An 18,940-nucleotide genomic window follows, 5' to 3' on the forward strand; every position below is an offset into this window, starting at 1 on the left:
TCCATCAATATCTTATTTTTACTTTATATTGGAATATAGTTGATTAATAGTGTTAGGTTTGTTAGTTTCAGGTGTATAGCAAAGTGATTCAGTTATACATGTATCTATTCTTTTTCAAAAATTTTTCCCATTTAGGTTGTTACAGAATATTGAGCAGAATTCCATGGGTTATACAGTAAGTCATTGTTTAATAGGTCCAATTTTAAATATAATAGGGTGTAGAGTCCTATCTCAAACTCTCAATTTATTCCTCCCCACAATCTTTCCACTTTGTTAACCATATGTTTATTTTCTAAGTCTGTGAGTCTGTTTCTATTTTGCAAATAAGTTCATTTATATCATTTTTATAGATTCCAAATATCAGTGGTATCATATGATATTTACCTTTCTCTGTCTGACTTACTTCACTTAGTATGATAATCTCCGTGTCCATTCATGTTGCAGCAAATGACATTATATCATTCTTTATAATGGCTTATAAATTATACTATATATTCTTCATCTGTCAATAGACATTTAAGTTGCTTCCATGTCTTGGCTATTGTACACAGCACCGCAGTGAACTTTGGGGTGAATGTATCCCTTTGAATCATGGTTTTCTCCAGATATACACCCAGGAGTGGGACTGTTGGATCTTATGGCAACTCCTTAGAGATGTTTTCAGCTGTTATCTCTTCAAATATTTACTCAGATTCACTCTCTCTCTCTTCTCCTTCTGGTACCCCTATAATGTGAATGTTGGTGCATTTAATTTTTTTTTCTTCTGGCATCAGCTGTGCCAAGTGTCTTTCTTAGGGCATTTAATGTTGTCCCAGAGGTCTCTTAGACTGTCCTTATTTCTTTTCTTTCTTTTTTCTTTACTCTCTTCCATGACAATGATTTCCACCATTTTGTCTTTCAGCTCACTTATCCATTTTTCAGCCTCATTTACTCTGCTATTGATCTCTTCTAGTGTATTTTTCTTTACAGTTATTGTATTTTTCATCTCTTTGTGTTTGTTCTTTACTTCCTATAGGTCTTTGTTAAACGTTTCCTGTGTCTTCTTAGTCTGTGCCTCCATTCTGTTTCTGAGATCTTGGATCATCTTTACTATCATTACTCTGAATTCTTTTTCAGGTAGATTGCCTATCTGCATTTCACTGAACTGTTCTTCTTGGTTTTTCTCTTGTTCTTTTGTCTGGAAGAAATTTCTCTGCTGTCTCATTTTACCTTTTTGTGTTTGTAGTCTCCTTTCCACAGGTTGCAGGATCTTTTTGCTTCTGATGCCTGCTCTCTGGTGGGTCAGGTTGGCCCAGGGGCTTGTGCAGGCTTCCTGGTAAGGGGGACTGGTGCTGCCCAGTAGTGGATGGTGCTATGTCTTGTCTCTCTAGTGGGCAGGGTCATGTCAAGGCATGTGTTTAGAGGTGACTGTAAGCTCAGTTCAACTTTAGGCAGCCTGTCTGATGCTGGGTGGTGCTGTGTTCCCACTCTGCTGGTTGTTTGGCTTGAGTTGTCCCAGCAGTGGAGCCTTCAGGCTGTTGGGTGGGCCAGGTCTCATTGCCAACATTGTGACCTCCGGGAGAGCTCACACTGATCAGTATTGTCTGGAGCCTCCGCCGTCAGTATCCTTGCCCCCACAGAGAGCCATAGCAACCCGTGCCTCCCCATGAGACCCTCCAAGACCTGCAGGTATGTCTGGCCCAGGCTCCTATGGAGTCACTGCTTTGTGCTGGGTCCTAGTGCGTGTGAAATCTTGTGTGCACCCTCCATGAGTAGAATCTCTGTTTCTCCCAGTCCTACACTCAATCCCCACTAGCCTTCAAAGCCAAATGCTCCGGGGGCTCCTCCTCCCAGTGCTAGACCCTCAGGCTGGGAAGCCTGACTGGGCTCAGAGCTCTCACTCACGCAGCAGAACCTCTGTGATACAATTATTTTCTAGTTTGTGGGTCATCCACCTGGCAGGTATGGGATTTGATTATATCCCAAAAGCTCCCCTTCTACCATCTCCTTATGGCTTCTTCTTTGTCTTTGGATGTAAAATATCTTTTTTGGTAGGTCCCAGTCTTTTTTTTCCCCAACGGTAGTTCAGCAATTAGTTGTGATTTTGGTTTTTGTGAGAGGAGGTGTGTGCAAGTCCTTCTATTCCATCTTCTTGTCTGGAATCCTGATTTGCTAATATTTTACTTGGGATTTGGGTATATCTAGTGCTGAGTGAGTTAGATCCATAGTGATCTATGTTGTACTCTCTTTGACAGGTTTCCGTGTCCAGGTTATACTAGCTTCAGGATAAAACTTTGTACATCTTCTCTGTGGTATGCTCTAGGAATTAGCCATTCCTGAAAGGAACTTCCTTATGAAACTAATCAGGGTGCTTCCCTATGAAACTAATCAATAGTGCTTTTTTAAAGACAGCTTTATAGAGGTATAATTCATATACAGATGTTTAATGTATACAAATTCATGACTTTGGACATGTACACACATATGATACTACCACCACAATCAAGGTAACAGACATACCCATCACCTCCGCAAGTTTCCTTGAGTCCCTTTGTGTTTCTTGTTTGTTTGTTTTGTGGTGAGAACACATAACGTGAGATGTACCCTCTTAATAGATGTTAAGTGCACAATATAACATGCTGATTATAGGCCCTTATTGTATAACAGATCTCTACATAGTATTCATTGAATAACTGGAAAGTAGTGTTTTTAAATGTTTTAAATGTTTTCTTCTTGATTCCATGTCAATATTTTAAAGTTTCCTTTTAAGTGATTCATCTCATTGAGATTTTGATATTTATTACCTATAATTGAACACAGTATTTCCATACTTTTAAACCTCCTCTGTGTTCTTTATTTTTTTTAGTAACAAGCCTTGCCAGAAATTTGGCTATTTTATTGATTTTCATGAAAAGCCAGGTCTCAGATTTATCAGTTCCTTTCTTTTTTGGCAAGTTGATTCATTCCTTTCTGATTCTATTTTTGTTGATTCTTCCTTGTGGTTGCTTGGCAGGCTTGTATAAATAAATAGTGATCTAGCAGGAACCAAGGTTACTCACTCCCAGGTCCTGGCCTCCCACATTCTGGAACCCAGGGGACTCTACCTCCTTATCCAACTCCCCACCAGTCCAGTGCTCCTAGAGCCCCCAGCCCTATCTCTGAGCCTCTTGAGCAAAACCCTACTAACTCTTCCACTTGAACCCCATTCCGCCCTTTACAAAATTCAGGTTATAAGGAGGTTTCCTAGATAAATTACTGTTTCTTTGCTCTTTGAACCAAGGGGAGTCAGAGAAGGGAGATCCACTTCTGTGTTCTAAGCAGCCCTCCAGGTACGCCAGGTATGCTCCAGGTGGAGCCCCATTTACGTCCTCCGTCCCCAGTGGCCTGACCTGTGACAAGGACCTTCTCCCACCTCCCGGGACTCTTCCCCTAGGACTGCAGACAAAGAGAAACCAAGGAAATGACTCAGACTTTATTGTTGTTTGGTCTCTGTGGTTAGCACCTCCAAGCTGATATTATGCAGACAGCTCTGGTCACTCTGAAGGTGGGTTTGTGCCCTTTGCTAGCTATCCATTTGGCTTTATCCTTATCCTTGGCCTTAAACTTTGCCCCAAAAGGAAGGAAAGAGGAAACACTTGAAACTCAAACTAAGTTGATCAGATTATCACCAGCTTCCTGAAGAGCTACAGCATCCATTTCTCACGATGAGGGGATAGAATTTTTCTTTTGTCCTCAGCCCATCCAAGCACAGATCACTAGAAATTTTCAGGTTCTAGGATCTGCTTTATCACTTCTTTCTATATGCACATCAATTTGTTCTACCTCTAGTCCCAGAGGAAATCTCTCTCCTAACATACTGGATCACTTTCTTTTATCAGACAATGTGCTCAATCGCTTCAGTCATGTCCAACTCTTGGTGACCCCATGGGTTGTAGCCTACCAGGCTGCTCTGTCCATGGAATTCTCCAGACAAGAATACTGGAGTGGGTTGCCTTTAGGAGTGTCCAAATAAGTCTGGAAAAATGTCGTTGCTCACTTCGGAAGGAATCCTCCTACCTTTCCAAAAGACATATGATGTGGTTTTTATTGTTGCTTAGTTTCATATCCATGCTATTACATGAGCCATCACAAAGCCTTTTTGGAAGTATATAGCGTAAAATATATGAATAAGTAAGAGCCCACAATTCCACTGAAAATGGTAATTATTTTATTTCCTGGGCCTAGAGCTCAGGGTAGGAGGGAAGACCCTCAGACAGCACTCACTCCTTCCTGCCCTACAGATAGCCCATGCCAGAAAGACCAGAGCGGGGAGGGTGCTGACACCCTGCCCACCCCTGCTCACCTGATGAGTAGGCCTGGTCATATCCCCAGTCCCGAACTTGACTGCCAGGGCCCACAGCTGAGTTAAGAACCAACAGCGGGGGACATATGCCTTGTACCCATGTTCCAGAGGCTGAGAAGTAGAGAAATAAAATGACCCACTGGAAAATCAATGGGCTTCCCTAGAGCAGTGATGTAATTAGTAGCCCTGCCAGTCAATGCCCATAAGTGCTTTGTGAAGCACTTCCTGCAAGAAATTAAGTCCCTATCCAACGGCTTTCCGATAACAGAAATAATATATCTGAATTTTATTCATTCAGAAATAAATTTTGGCGGTTGTTGCTCTTTATGTGTAGCAGCTGAACAGCCTTAAATATTTGGATGCCTTTCTGATCATATTTAGAATAATGATGAGCGCCATGAATTACAGAGTACAAAGCCTGACATGTTTATGCCTGCAATCCATTTTATAGCCCTTTCTTTTGGGGCCTGAGTTGCTGCAGAGTGTTTGCAAACTAGTTACAAAGAGAACTCCAGAGTTGCCTCTCGGTTCAGCCCTCTGGGCAGAGTCTCAGTGTGGGACCACAGGCCCTAGGCAGGTGAAGACCTCTTCTCACCAGCACGAACTCTCGCCCACAGTGCCACCCGTCATCCGCGTCTATCCAGAGACCCAGGCACAGGAGCCCGGGGTGGCGGCCAGCCTGAGATGTCACGCAGAGGGCATTCCTATGCCCAGAATCACTTGGCTAAAAAATGGCATGGATGTCTCAACCCAGATGTCAAAACAGCTCTCCCTTTTAGGTAAGAGCCCCCCTTGATGTCTCTGTGCCATTAATGCCATCAAGTTCAAGCTGACACTCTCTCTAGGAATGGGAATAAGAGGAGTGATTTGTTTCTAAGTCAGACATGGGGAGCAAACAAATGTCTCTCCCGCTTTTCCTGCTCTGTGGTCTCACACACATCTTTCTGAGCACAATGATGAGATGCTGTCAGCTAGGTCCAGGTCACCTGCAGTTCAGTTCCGCTGTTCCAGCCCTTCCAGCCCTGAGTATACATCAGGGTACTGACTGCTCTCAGCCCTGCTGAGAGGCTGTACTTTTAACCTCAATACTCTCAATAGGAGAGGGAAAGGCAGGGGGGAGGTCCCAGCTGAGCAGGCCACCCTGAGCTCTGTTCTTTCCTACAGCCAATGGGACCGAGCTCCACATCGGCAGTGTTCGGTATGAAGACACAGGGGCATATACCTGCATTGCCAAAAATGAAGTTGGTGTGGATGAAGATATTTCCTCCCTCTTCATTGAAGACTCAGCTAGAAAGACCCGTAAGTCCACTTTTGCCTTTGAGCTCCTTACTGAGCTGGTTGGGAGACACTGGGTTGCAGGGGCCACAGCCACCAACCATGAACCCCTGGAGACAGGGGTAAACCTTATGTCCTTCCATGTATCCTGGGACAGAGGATGGCCAGAGGTGAGAAAACTTTGCCTGTAAACCTAGACAACTCAAAGTCTCTGGACAGCAGACAGAGCCCAAGGCCACAAGGAAGCCTGCATAGCCTATCCCCAGTTCTGCCTCCTGCTTGCTCTGTCCTTCATCCACAAAATTGCTCCTACTAACCACCTACCAGCAGCTGCTGCCCTCCCATGGCCCAGGAACTGGCCTGCACGTTCACCCACACATGCTTTTACTCCAGGGATTGTTGCCCACCTGGGGTGCTAAGCAGGCTCTTCCTCATAGCCACTGCTCCCCGGTAGGATCTACAGGAGTAATTTCATGGACATGGGTGTTAGACATGGTCTCTTTCCCATGATCAAAGACCCTTAGCTGAGTCTTTATCATCAAGGGAGAAAATCAAAAAAGTATTGCAGATGATCTTCCTAAGGAAAATCCTAGCAGAAAACCAGCGTGCTTCTGGTAGTAGTCCAGGAGGTCTGAGGGATGTTGCTTGCTGTTTATCATCCACAGAAGAGAGAATCCCATTAGCTTCTGTGATCCTGGGACCTGATTCATTGGGAACCAAAACAGTCCTGAGCCCTGGAAGCATTTGTCTCTGCCCAGCATCCCCCGCTCAGTGTTGTGGGGGGCAATGAGTGGTGCAGAGTCCATACGTGATGAACTAGGTAACACTGTGTTCTTGAACTGAATCACTACAGTGTTCTGACGTTGCTTTTTCTTTTTTTTTTTCTTCCCTCAATCATGTACCTGCTTTCTTCATTTCTCTGATGCTGCAGTTGCAAACATTCTATGGCGAGAAGAAGGTACCAAGCTTATTTGTTCTGTATTGTGCCTATAATCACATGTGTTTATGGCTCCATAATATGCCATCTTTCCATGCACCACCAATAGTTTTTTCAAACATCAAGCAATCCCTACAAGTGGGGTCCACAGGTCAAATCAGAGGGGAAGTCCACATCAAACTCAAGTGGCACACTTGAGGCATGTTTAAACCTACTAGTGTCTTTAATAGGCTTCCCGGGTGGCACAGTGGTAAGGAATTCACCTGCCAGTGCAGGAGACATAAGAGACGCGTATTCAATTCCTGGGTTGGGAAGATCCCCTGGAGTAGGAAATGGCAACCCATTCCAGTATTCTTGCCTGGAGAAATCCATGGACAAAGGAGCCTATCAAGCTACAGTCTGTGGTGTCACAGAGTCAGACATGACTGAGCATGCACAAGCGCAGATGTCTTTAATGGACATTGGACTATTAGAATTTTTAAAACAAAAATTTCCATTTAAAGCTATTTTGAAACCTCCACTGATGCAGACTTCTTGGCAGGGATCCTGGTCAGAACTGGGCCTTAAAATATTTTCTAGTAACTGATGTTGGTGTTGGGGTTTAGTGTTACTTTGAGAAAATGCTAAAGAAAAAAGCTACCATCATGTCTGTAAATATACATTTGCATGTATATTTCTAAATGAATAGGTTTTTTAAACCTATGTGTATCTACCCAACGATCTTTAGATATTAGGCCAGGCCATACAAAACTGCCATTTGGGGGGAATTGCCTGACAGTCCAGTGGTTAGGACTCCATTCTTCTACTGCTGGGGGCCCAGGTTCAATCCCTGGTCAGGGAACTAAGATCCCACAAGCCACAAGGCCAAAGAAAGCAAAAAACAAAATTGCCATTTTTGTATATCAAAAGTAGTCTAATAATATGGTTCAAAAAATAGCAAGCACATGTGGGCCCCAGGTTAAAGAGTCTGAGTCACTGTGTTGGGTGCATTTGCAATGGATCCCCAACTTTCCCTCTGAACCCCTCCGCCAGAGACTCCAAATCACCTGAGGTACCTTGTCCTCTAGCTTGGTGGACAGAGGGAGAGGATGAGCACCAGCAGAAGGCACCATGCGATCCAGGGTTAAGCACTAATTCTCCATTTTTTAAAACCAGCACATTTCCTCATGTTTCTTCTTAAGAACTTCACAGGCTGTTACCTACCATCTAGCATGTGCATGCATACAAGCACTCAGAGTAATTTCCTGACTGTCAGGCACTAATGCTCACACAGTCTGGGAGCAAAACAAAGGCAGAGCCTGGAAAATGAGGGATTGTTGCCAGTAGGTTTTAGGAATCCTCAGAAGGAAAATCATAGCAACAGTTGCTAATCAAGGACAGCGGTCCCTTGACACTGCCTCAACCTGGCTTCCAGGCCACCGCGCACACAGAGAGCTTCGGCTCTGTGTCTTTAAAAAGTGCCTTCTAAAAAAAAAAAAAAAGAAGTGCCTTCTAAGGGGCATTTACAAGTCTCAGAAGTGGAGAACTGCAGAGAGCACTGGAGACCCTGAAAAGTGTTAAATGCAGCTCTGGAGGCCCAAAGGCCAAATTAAGACCCACAGCTGCCTCCAACCTTAGGGCTGGCTGGTGCTATGCTGATATTGGGCAACCCAGCAGTGAACAGACCCCATCAGACCTGGACAGCTGTCTGCCCACACCCCTCCCTGCTCATACTCAAGGACCCAAAGTTGTAGAATACAGGATCAAAAGCAGAGAGGTTGGCTCGGCTCTCCCATCTCTGAATAGGAGCAGTGAGATGAAGGACTCCCAATAGCAGAGAATGTTCCCCTGTGCCCCTTGGTCAAGCTCACCACAGACAGAACCTTCCAGGGTCTGACTCGTGAGGCCAGCTCTCTCGTGAAGTCAGTTACTTGTGGAGCAAGGCCTTGTATGGCGTCACACTGCACTGTCCGCTGTGACAGGCTCGGTGCTCAGCCTGCAGTCCAGCTGCAAACCCCGAGTGGGCTCTACGAAGTTTTCAGTCTCACGTTGGTTCTTCCAGACACTGATTTTCTAAGAACCTTGGGAGCCTGTTGTGGGGTCTGTGGTTGTTTTGCAGGGACTTCGACCTCCTCCGGCCCCTAGGTTTGAGCAAGAGGAGCTTGCTAAATGACTGTATAGAAGAGAAAGTCTTGCTGGAGACGAGATAGATTGGGGTCACAGCAATCTGTGTGTGCTCCCTACCCCGCTCCATACACTGGCCACCGTGTGGGAGGCACAGGCCCACTTTGTCTGGCTCTTGGGAGAGGCTGCCCAGCACCCAGGATTCCCGCTGGGACCTATGCAGAGTGCTCCCAGGCATTCCCAGCTTCCAAGAGGCTGGGGTCTAGCTGTTTATAGTGGCAGGAGCCCTCATCTCAGCACAGAACTATAGGTAGGTGAGGCTGTGTTGTGGGGTCAGGGACCCCTGTCCACACTGGGAGTCATGGACACTGGTGAAAGTGACCAGCAGAGCCACTGAAAGTAGGCAGAACAGGGATTCTCATTTGTCTGTTTTATCATTTTCTCACTAAAAACATACTCCATTAGTCAACTAAGTCAGTACACTGGTTTTCTTAGCATGCTAGGAAAGAATTTTCACATAGGTAATTCTCTTAGAATTCCTGGTAATCTTTTCAATGTGTTACCTTCAAAAGCCATGAAGGGAGAGAGGAAGTGGGGAGGGGAGGAAGAGGGAGAACTCTAGGCCTTACCCATCACTGTGCCATGTTGACCTTGTATGGAGAACAGGGTGAGGGGACAGAGCCCAGGGTGCAGGCTCCAGGTCTGTCACAAGGGCCTGTGGCCTCAGCCAAGCCCCTCTTCATCTTGGGTCTGTTTTTTGTTTTGTTTTGTTTTTGTCTTTAAAATAAGGAGGCTGAACTAGCTGGTCCCCAAGGCCCCTTCTCTGCTGATCTAAGGAATTTCTCTCCAGACAGCCATGGCCCTGGGCTAGGATGAGGTGGGGGGCAGGCAGCTGGCCTGACCCAGCTGTGGGCTCTGTCACCTGGCATGGGGCTGCCACGGGGAAACTGGTAAGGCAGAGGTTGGAGCAAACTGTCTTGAAGGAAATGTTCACTGGCACAGAGGCCAGGTTTGGACAAAGGAATACCAACCCCAGCATCCTTAGGCCCCCAGGTTCCAAGTGGCAGCACTGTATGTAAATGTGTTTAAAAAAAAAAAAAAACCTTTGTTTTTTTGGCATCATCTGATCCATTCTGATTTGCCTAGTTGACAAGGACCAAGGGAGACTTTGCTTTTCAGGATGTGTGTGCATTCAGTTGCTCAGTCTTGTCTGACTCTTTGTGGCCCCATGGACTGCAGCCCACCAGGCTTCTATGCCCATGGAATTTTCCAGGCAAGAATACTGAAGTAGGTTGCCATGCCCTCCTCCAGGGCATCTTCCCAACCCAGGTCTCCCCCATTGCAGGTGGATTCTTTGCTAGCTGAGCCACCAGGGAAGTCCAAGAATACTGGACTGGGTGGACTTTCCCTTCTCCAGGGGATCTTTCCAACCCAGGAATCGAACCAGGGTCCCCTGCATTGCAGGCGGATTCTTTACCAGCTGAGCTACCAGGGAAGCCCTTAGGAGAGGTCAAATGTATGTCACAGCCAGAGCTGTCCTTTATTTGAAAACTTGTGTTGACGGCCAGCTGTGGATGACCTGGGGCAGGCGTGCATGTCTGGGAAGACAGCCCAGGGATTGGAGGGCCCTCGGTGTCCGTGTTGATTCACAGCCCTCAGGCACTTGGTCCCCACGCACTGCCTGCTCGTCTCGCCTCGCCCCTCCTGGCCCAGACCTTGTACTCTGTGTCTGTACCCAACACAGCCAGGCTGCCGGTTTCTTCTGTGCCCAGCGTGGCCTGTGAGCCTGCCTAGGGACCAGCCGCTAGGAAGGGCATAACCATGGCTGTGCTTGCTGCTCGCAGGCCTCAGTGTGGGAAACATGTTCTACGTCTTCTCCGATGATGGCATAATCATCCTGCACCCGGTGGACTGTGAGATCCAGAGGCATCTCAAGCCCACAGAGAAGATCTTCATGAGCTACGTAAGTGTCTGGCACCTGGGACACTCCACATCACAAACAACACCCCAACAACATCACACAACAGCCTTTCACCATGTGTGCCACTGGGTTTCTTGAGTTCCATTTGCCATACATGATGTGGTTCCGGATGCCTTCCTCCAGTGGCCACTAGCATGCACAACTCCTGAAGGGAGGCCCCAGGAGGACAGATGGATTCCTGGCCTCCACAAGTTCACAATCAAATGACAGAGACAGTAGCGTGAATGGACAGCTTCCAAACAGGTGCTGCTAGAAGAATGTGTAAGGTACTTGGCAACAATGAGAGAAGTCTCTCCAGGGCAAAGTCAGAGAAGGCTCCAGGGGCAGGTGATGCCTGGGCTCAGTTGTGAAGAACAGGTAGGAATTGGGGATGAGTGTCGAGAGGAAACATCATGAACGTGGAGCACAGGAACATAAAACATGAGGTCATGTTCAGGGAACCACAGATATTCTATATGCCTGGAGGACAAATGGATGTGAGAAGGGCCTAAGATTGAGGGTAACAGTAGGTAAGGGTCAGGGCTGATGAGTCCTAAGAGGAAGCACCGAAGGACTTCAAGCGAAGGATGGCCAGCATTAAGGTGCTTTGGAACATGTACAGGGCTTCACGGAGGGTGGTGATCAGAAGGGCTGCACTCGAAGCACAGAAATGGGTGAAGAGGCTGTTGTGATTATCCAGGAGAGGATGGGGACCTGGGTTAAACCAGTGGTGGTGAAATGGGAAACATTTAGTAGACTTTTGGGCTTTGGAGGCCCTCAGTGGTCCCCAGGGAACAGAGGAGCGCACATGAAACATGTGAGTGGCCTGAGCATCACAGCTGCTGTGGACAATTCAGAGGCCGGGTAGAAAGTGGCAGTGTGACACGCAGGGGGCAGAGGCAGAAGAGACGACTGCAGGCAGCAGGTCCAAAACAACTCTTCCAGCCCCCCAGACCCAGCTGTCAGGAGGCATCCTCAGGGCTGTGCCTCCCACCCCTCGGTTCTGTCCCTTCCACTGATGGCCCACTTGGCCTTGCATTGGTGGATTCTTACTAGAGGTCTGACCTAGCTAATCCCTGGCTTCTTGAGGGCAGAAGTGTGGCATTAATCCAAGAGTCATCTAAGAGCCCCGATGAGCCCTCTACTCAAAGACATACAATGGATCATTGGGCCACAGGGATGGGCTTGGAGCTCACGGAGCAAGTGGGCTTGGCCCAGACGAGTTCCTAAAACAAGTTTGTTGCATTGCTGTGCTGGCCAGTGGTGTGTTTCAGAGTGTTGTGTTCCTTATATTTGCAGCTTGGGAACAGCTCTTTTCCAGACTACTTGATATGAATTAATCATGTTTTAAAGTGTTAACCTCTGATAAGTTTTCCCTCCACGTGATAGCCATGAAACCATCTAGAAAGAGTTGTTGTTTAGTCACTAAGTCGTGTCCAACTCTTTGCAACCCATGGACTGTAGCCTGCCAGGCTCCTCTGTCCATAGGATTCCCCAGCCAAGACTACTGGAATGGGTTGCCCTTTCCTTCTCCAGGGGATCTTCCTGACCCAGGGATCAAACCCGGGGCTCCTGCATAGGCAACAAATTCTTTACCACTGAGCCACCACCAGCCCTCTAGTAAGAGTGGTCCTAGTTAATTTCTAGCAGTTAGGTTTGAATAATTGCAACCCATCACATTGGCACTAACTTCTCATATATTTGCAATAACCTAACCTGTAGCTTGCAGGGGAAATCTCTCAAATCCTGAGCAGGGCTCAATTTTCCTAAGAAACTAGAACATACACAGTAAGAGAGGTCCTGTAGGCATTTCTGGCAACTCAAACCTCTGTGAGCTATGGAACAGTCCCAAATAACAGTTTGCTCACCTAGAAAATGGCCAGAACCTCCCAGGAGAGTTACGATGAGCTGACCCTCTTTCTCAGGTTCTGGGTGAGTAGGCAGTTGGTGCTTCTCATCTCTGGCCTCCCTGCTGGATGAGAGTCCACTTTGCCCAGCAGGATGCTGCAGGGTTAGTAGGTCAGGGCACAGGCTGTAGAGCAGGATCTGCACAAGCGATATCAGAGCCCACCTCCATCACTCAGCAGGCCACGTGGCTTAAGAAAAGTGTTTAACCCCTCTAAGCCTCTGTCTTTTCTCATAGGTAAACTAAGGTTATTGTGAGGATTAAGGGCTTCCCAGGTGGTGCTAGTGGGAAAGAAACCACCTGCCAATGCAAGAGGGCATAAGAGATGTGGGTTCAATCCCTGGGTCAGAAAGATTCCCTGAAGAAGGGCATGGTGACCCATTCCAGCCTGGAGAATCCCATGGACGGAGGATCCTGGCCAGCTACGTCCGTAGGGTTTCAGAGTCAGACATGACTAAAGCAACTTAGCACAGAGGCATGTAAGGATTAAACAGGATGACAGAGAGTGAAGTGTAAAAACAGAAAGACCTGCTTCAAAGCTTTTGCAGCTGTTTAGGAAAGAAACTGGGCTCGAGCTAGAACATAGAACTCCGAGATTTAGGAGGCAATCTCTGTAGTCCTCAGGGACTAATTCACAGTGAATTGTGTGGGAGAAGGAAGCATCCAGAATGGTGTTCCTGCTTTGGACTCGGCTGCCTAGATACCAATGAGGACCCAGAGGAGGAGCAGGGATGGCGGCAAAGACCAGCTCACATGTGGACGGTTGAGAATGAGCTGACTGTGGGAGAACCCATGTGAGAACTGGGGAGGATGGTTCTGAGCTAAAGACACAGATCTGGGAGCCTCAGCATGTGAGTGCTGATGACAGCCAAGACAGGACACAAGATCACCAAGGGTGCGTGTAAGTGATTGGAGTTGGGCGCCTGGCACAGAGCCCCGGGGCTGACACAAAGCTTGAGACAGCACTGGGCAAGAGTCGTGAGGAGACCCATGAGAATATATATCACAAAAGACAAGGGAAAAGAAGGTCCTCTTTTCTCTCATTTATTCTTTATTTATATTACATTGTGTTATTATATATTTCAAGCACCAGTTCTGTGTCAGGCACTTCACTAGGTGCTAAGAATAAAGCAGTGAGCCCAACAAAGAGCTTGCTCTCAAGGAGTTTACAATCTAGTGAAAAAGGAAAGACTAAATGTAGGTAGACAAACAAATTAAGAAGGTCAAGCGGTAAATGAGAAGTGTAGCAAGGTGAGGGAGGGTGGGTGCCAGGGTGCTAAGCTTGGTGAGGCTAGAGAGGGCATCTCAAGAAGGTGATGTGTGGGCGGACATGTCACCTGAAGGACATGAAATAAACCAGGTAGACATCTGGGAACACCAGTTGACCAGCACACGGGCCCTGGCGCAGGAGTTCAGCATGAGTACCGAAGATGCCAGCACGTGCGTGCACTGGATGGGTGGGAAAGGGAGGAAAAAAACTAGAGACAGGTCAGAGGAATCCCAGGAACCAGAGTGTTCAGGGCCTTGTTGGCTTCAGGAAAGACTGGGACCCTGTTCTGAGCAAGAAAGAGTGTTATTGTGGTGGAGTGCGTTGAGCTGACTTGTGTTTCACAGGGATCCCTGTGGTTGGCGAGTCAAGAACCTGTCGGGGGAGGCCAGGGTGGAATCAAGGAGCACAGTGTGGATGCTGTAGCAGTCACTCAAGGGACAGATGTGGCTTGAGTCAAGGTGACAAAGGTGGAAGTTGTCAGAAAGTTTAACTCTGAATGTGTTCTTGAAGGTAAAATTGAAATGATTTTTATTCATTGGATGAAGGCTGAGGGTATAGAGAGAGAAAGCAGAGTCAAAGATGCCTTCAAAGATTTTGTCTAGGAAGTAAAACAAGGGAAATGAGCAAAACTGGGAGGCAAAACTGAGAGTTGATTTTGGACTTACAAATTTGAGATGTAAATAAAATAGCTACTTAGGAAAGTAGCTAAGTCTGGAGTTCAGAGAAGAGGGCTGAGCTAAAGATACAAGTCTGGGAGTTGTTAGCACGTAGACTGTATTTAAAGTCATAGATGTGGATTAACAATGATTAGCAACGGTAGTGGATTTTAGAGAAGTCATCCAGTAGTGACCCCTGAGCATTCTTGCGTCTAGAGATCAGCAAACAGGGTAGACTGAGCAACAGAGAAGGGTCAGACACTGCGGAGGGTGGAGGGAAAAGAACCAAGAAACAGTCCACGCAGTGTCAGATGATGCCCCAAGTTCAAATAAGGTGACGGCAAAGCTTGACTGTAACTGAGAAGTCGGCCGGGAGTTCAGTGAGAACACCGCCTGCTCTGTGAGGAGGTCTAGCACCAGAAGACGAAGGAGCCTGTGAGAGGTGAGGAAGCTGAGAGTGTGTGTAGGTGACTCCTGCAGGAGTCTGGTCACTGACAGAGTTGTGTGCGATGGGTGGGGATGAGGAGAGGAAGAAGGCCCTCTCAAGAGTGGGAGCACACAGACCTCTCAGCTGCTGACCGAAAGGCCGGCAAAGGGGGTTACAGCCTCCGGAGGAGCAGGGGAAGGTGAAAGAGGAACGGAACGTGGAGAGGAAAGCTCCATGCGGGGACGCGAGAGGCTGTGCGTGCTGTGCTCCCTCGGATGCTGCCGTTGCGAAGAATTCTGACAGGAAGAAAGGAAGAGGGGAGGGTGAAGGGAGGGGAACCCAGCGGTGGCAGGAAAACGGGGGATTAAGAAGATTTATGGCAGCCTGTCTCCTTTACAGGAAGAAATATGTCCTCCAGAGGACGGGGACGCCTCCCAGCCCTGCCAGTGGGCATCAGCAGTGAACGTCAGGCACCGCTACATCTACGTGGCCCAGCCCACAATGAGCAGAGTCCTCGTGGTCGACGTGCAGGCTCAGAAAGTCCTTCAGGTACATCTCTCTGAGGGAGGGGGGAGCTTCCAGCTCTGGGGCACAACCTGCCACATCCTTCTTTGTTCTCTGCACACTTCTCAGCTCCTAGGAGAGGTGGTCAGGCTAGTGGAAGGATGTAGAGACGATTTATGTGCATTTTTCATTAAGCATGTATTGCCTACTATGTGCCAAACTTTGGTCTAGGTGCTTGGACAAATAGCCATGAATGAACGGGTCCCAGAAATTATATTCTAGTTGGGGAAAGAGACCATCATTTAGAATTTTAGGGAGCTACAGATGCTAAGAGCTATTTACAGGTTGAAAGGGACAGAGGAACTGAAAGACTGTTTTTAAGTGGCCCTCCCTCTGGAGGTAAATGGAATCTGAGATCTGAACACCAAGTGGGATTGGAGCTTTGGAGCACGACCATGGCAGAGGAGAGTGGGATGCGGCATAGACGGAGATAGCAAACCATTCAAGTCTTTTAATCAGGGGAGTAACATAATCTGACATCTTTAAAGAGTCGATCTGCTGGTCAGATTGGAAGATAGAACAGAGATGTGGTCACTGAAATAATGCAGGCAAGAGAGGATGACAGCAGTGGAGGCAGTAAGAAGTTCTCGAAGTCTTGCTATATTTTAAATGTGGAGCCCAAAAGATTTTCTGCTCATTTGAATGTAAGGTTTGAGAGAAAGGAATACTAATAATAATTTAAGCAATGGTAGAATGGTAATGCCATATACTGTGTGTGGTGGGTGGAATAATGGCTCCCAAGATATCTACACCCTCATCCCCAGAACCAAAGAATGTCACCTTTTATGGCAAAAGGGATTTCACAGGTGTGATTAAGGATTTTTAATACTTTTTATTGGACTATAGTTGATTTACAATGTTGTGTGAGTTTTAGGTGTACAGCAAAGTGAATCAGTTATGCATACAGATATGTCCACTTTTTTTTTAAGATTCTTTTCCCATAGAGATCATTATGGAGTATTGAGTAGGGTTGCCTGTGCTATACAGTAGGGTCTTATTAGTTATCTATTTTATATATAGTTAATACTCTTAAATCCCAATCTCCCAGTTTACCCCCACCCCTCTTTTCCCTGTCGGTAACCATAGTTTGTTTCCTACATCTGTGAATTCTATTTCTGTTTTGTAATAAGTTCATTTGCATTATTATTTTAGATTCCACATATAAGCAATATCATATTTTTCTTTCTGACTTACTTAGTATAATAATCTCCAGGTCCATCAATGTTGCTGCAAATGGCATTATTTCATTCTTTTTTATGACTAATATTCCATTATACATACATATTGGACATTTAGGCTGTTTCCGTGTCTTGGCTATTAAGTAATGCTACAATGAATGTTGGGTGGGTGTATCTCTTCAAATTATGCTTTTCTCCAGATACTTGCTCAGGGGTGGGATTGCTGGGTCATAGGGTAGTTCTGTATTTAGTTTTTTAAGGAACCTCCATAGTGGTTATACCAGTTTACATCCCCACCAAAGGTGCAAGAAGGTTCCCTTTTCTTCACACCCTCCTCAGCATTATTTGTACATTTATTGATGATGGTTATTCTGACCAGCGTGAGACCTCACTGTAGTTTTGATTTGCATTTGTCTAATAATTACTGATGTTGATCTTTTCATGTGCTTCTTGGCCATCTATTCATCTTCTTTGAAGAAATGTCTATTTAGGCCTCCTGCCTATTTTTTGATTGGGGTTGCTTTTGTTTGATATTGAGCTGCATAAGCTCTTTGTATATTTTTTTAGATTAATCCTTTCTTGGTTGCTTTATTTGTAAATATTTTCTCCCATTCTGTGGGTTGTCTTTTCATGGTTTCCTTTGCTGTGCAAAAGCTTTTGAGTTTAATTAGGTCCCATTTGTTTGTTTTTATTTTCATTACTCTCGGAGGTGGATCAAAAAAGAGCTTGCTGCCATTCATGTCAGAGTATTCTATGTTTTCCTCTAAGAGTTTTATAGTATCCAATCATACATTTGGGTCTGTAATGAATTTTGAGTTTACTTTTGTGTATGATGTTAAAGAATGTTCTAATTTCATTCCTTTGCATGTAACTGTCTGGTTTTGCCAGCACCACTTATTGAAGAGACTGTCTTCTCTCCATTATATGTTCTTCCTTTGTCAAAGATTAGGTGACAGTAGGTGCATGAGTTTATTTTGGGGGTTTTTAACCTGTACCATTCATCTATATTTCTGTTTTTGTGCCAGTAGCATACTGTTTTATAGCTTTGTAGTATAGTCCAAAGTCAGGGACCCTGATTCCTCCAGCTCCATTTTCCTTAAGATTGCCTTGGCTATTCAGGGTCTTTTGTGTTTGCATACAAATTCTAAAGATTTTGTTCAAAGTATGGATTTTTAAATGGAATTTAAAGGGAATTATCCTTAATTATCTGGGTGAGTCCTACCTGCAAGCACAAGTATCCTCGTAAGAGAGAGGATGTGACAACATAGAAGAAGGAGACAGTTTAAGGACTAAAGCTACACTGCTGGCTTTAAGATTGGAGGGAAAGGCCAAAGTCAAAGAATGCAAATTTTTGGATTCTGGCAACCTGAAAAGACAAGGAAAACATTCTCCCCTAGAGCCTCTAGAGGGAGCACTACCATGCAGATGTATTTCTCCTGCCAGTGAAATTAATTTTGGATTTCTGGCCTCAAGAACTGTAATTATGGGGAATAAATTTATGTTGTTTCACTGTTGCTACAGCAGTAGGAAAGTAATGCACTCTGATAGAGGCTTTGAGCAAGGCAGGGGATGAAGCAGATATAGGGGGAAATTAGTAATTCAGCTTTAGATTAAGTTTAAGCTGCTATTATATATATATAATCTGTATCTTTAAAGATGTCATGTAATAGGTTGCATAAGTAGGTCTGGAGTCAAAGGAGAGGTCTAGGCTGGAGATATGAATGTGGACATCATCACCATGTGAATTTGTTAAATCCAGTGACCTGGAGGAGATCATGGAGGGATATATAGATAGAGAAGAGGTCACGGTTGGAGCCCTGAATACTCCCAACACTTAAAGATCAGGAATGAGAGAGAGCAAGCTAACAGAGGAGATCAAGAAGGAGTAACCTGAAAGGTAAGAAGAAAATGAGGAGAGGGTGGTTTTCCAGAAGCCAAGAGAAGAGTTTTTTAAGGGAGAGTTAGTGGCCAATGGTGTCAAAGGTTGCTGAAAGTATTTGTATGTTATGAAGACTGAGAACTAACCTTGGATTCCATACCACATGGATCACCTTGGCAGGAACAAACAGGACGATAATGGCAGAATGCAAGCCTGAGCGGGGTGAGTTCAAGTCAGAATCAGAGGGAGTAGAGATGGTGAATACAGACAACCATTTTGAGGGGTTTTGCTGAAATGTGAGTAAAAGTAGACAAATGAGGTGGTAGCTGGCAGAGGATGTTGAAGAAACTTTTAGACTAGATCACATTCCAGCATTTGTATGCTAATGGGGAAAACTTCTGCAGTTCTTCCCTTTCTTCTGCATCACTGAAGTAGGCAGTGGAATCCAGGACATATGAGCAGAT

The 18,940-nt window shown here is 45.8% G+C and overlaps 1 protein-coding gene across 3 annotated transcripts in view; it reads left to right on the forward strand.

Moving 5' to 3' along the window:
• The window catches only part of FSTL4 (follistatin like 4), a 418,733-nt gene that overhangs the window by 379,852 nt on the left and 19,941 nt on the right, over window positions 1-18,940 (forward strand). For all 3 annotated transcript variants that reach the window (XM_043465521.1, XM_043465519.1, XM_043465520.1), the window contains exons 9-13: window positions 4,939-5,100; window positions 5,486-5,620; window positions 6,528-6,554; window positions 10,481-10,599; window positions 15,255-15,404. In XM_043465521.1, the coding sequence (XP_043321456.1) occupies window positions 4,939-5,100; window positions 5,486-5,620; window positions 6,528-6,554; window positions 10,481-10,599; window positions 15,255-15,404 (593 nt within the window). The remainder of the gene's footprint in view (window positions 1-4,938; window positions 5,101-5,485; window positions 5,621-6,527; window positions 6,555-10,480; window positions 10,600-15,254; window positions 15,405-18,940) is intronic.

The sequence above is a fragment of the Cervus canadensis genome, chromosome 4 (assembly GCF_019320065.1).
Source record: "Cervus canadensis isolate Bull #8, Minnesota chromosome 4, ASM1932006v1, whole genome shotgun sequence".
Classification (NCBI taxonomy): Eukaryota; Metazoa; Chordata; class Mammalia; order Artiodactyla; family Cervidae; genus Cervus; species Cervus canadensis.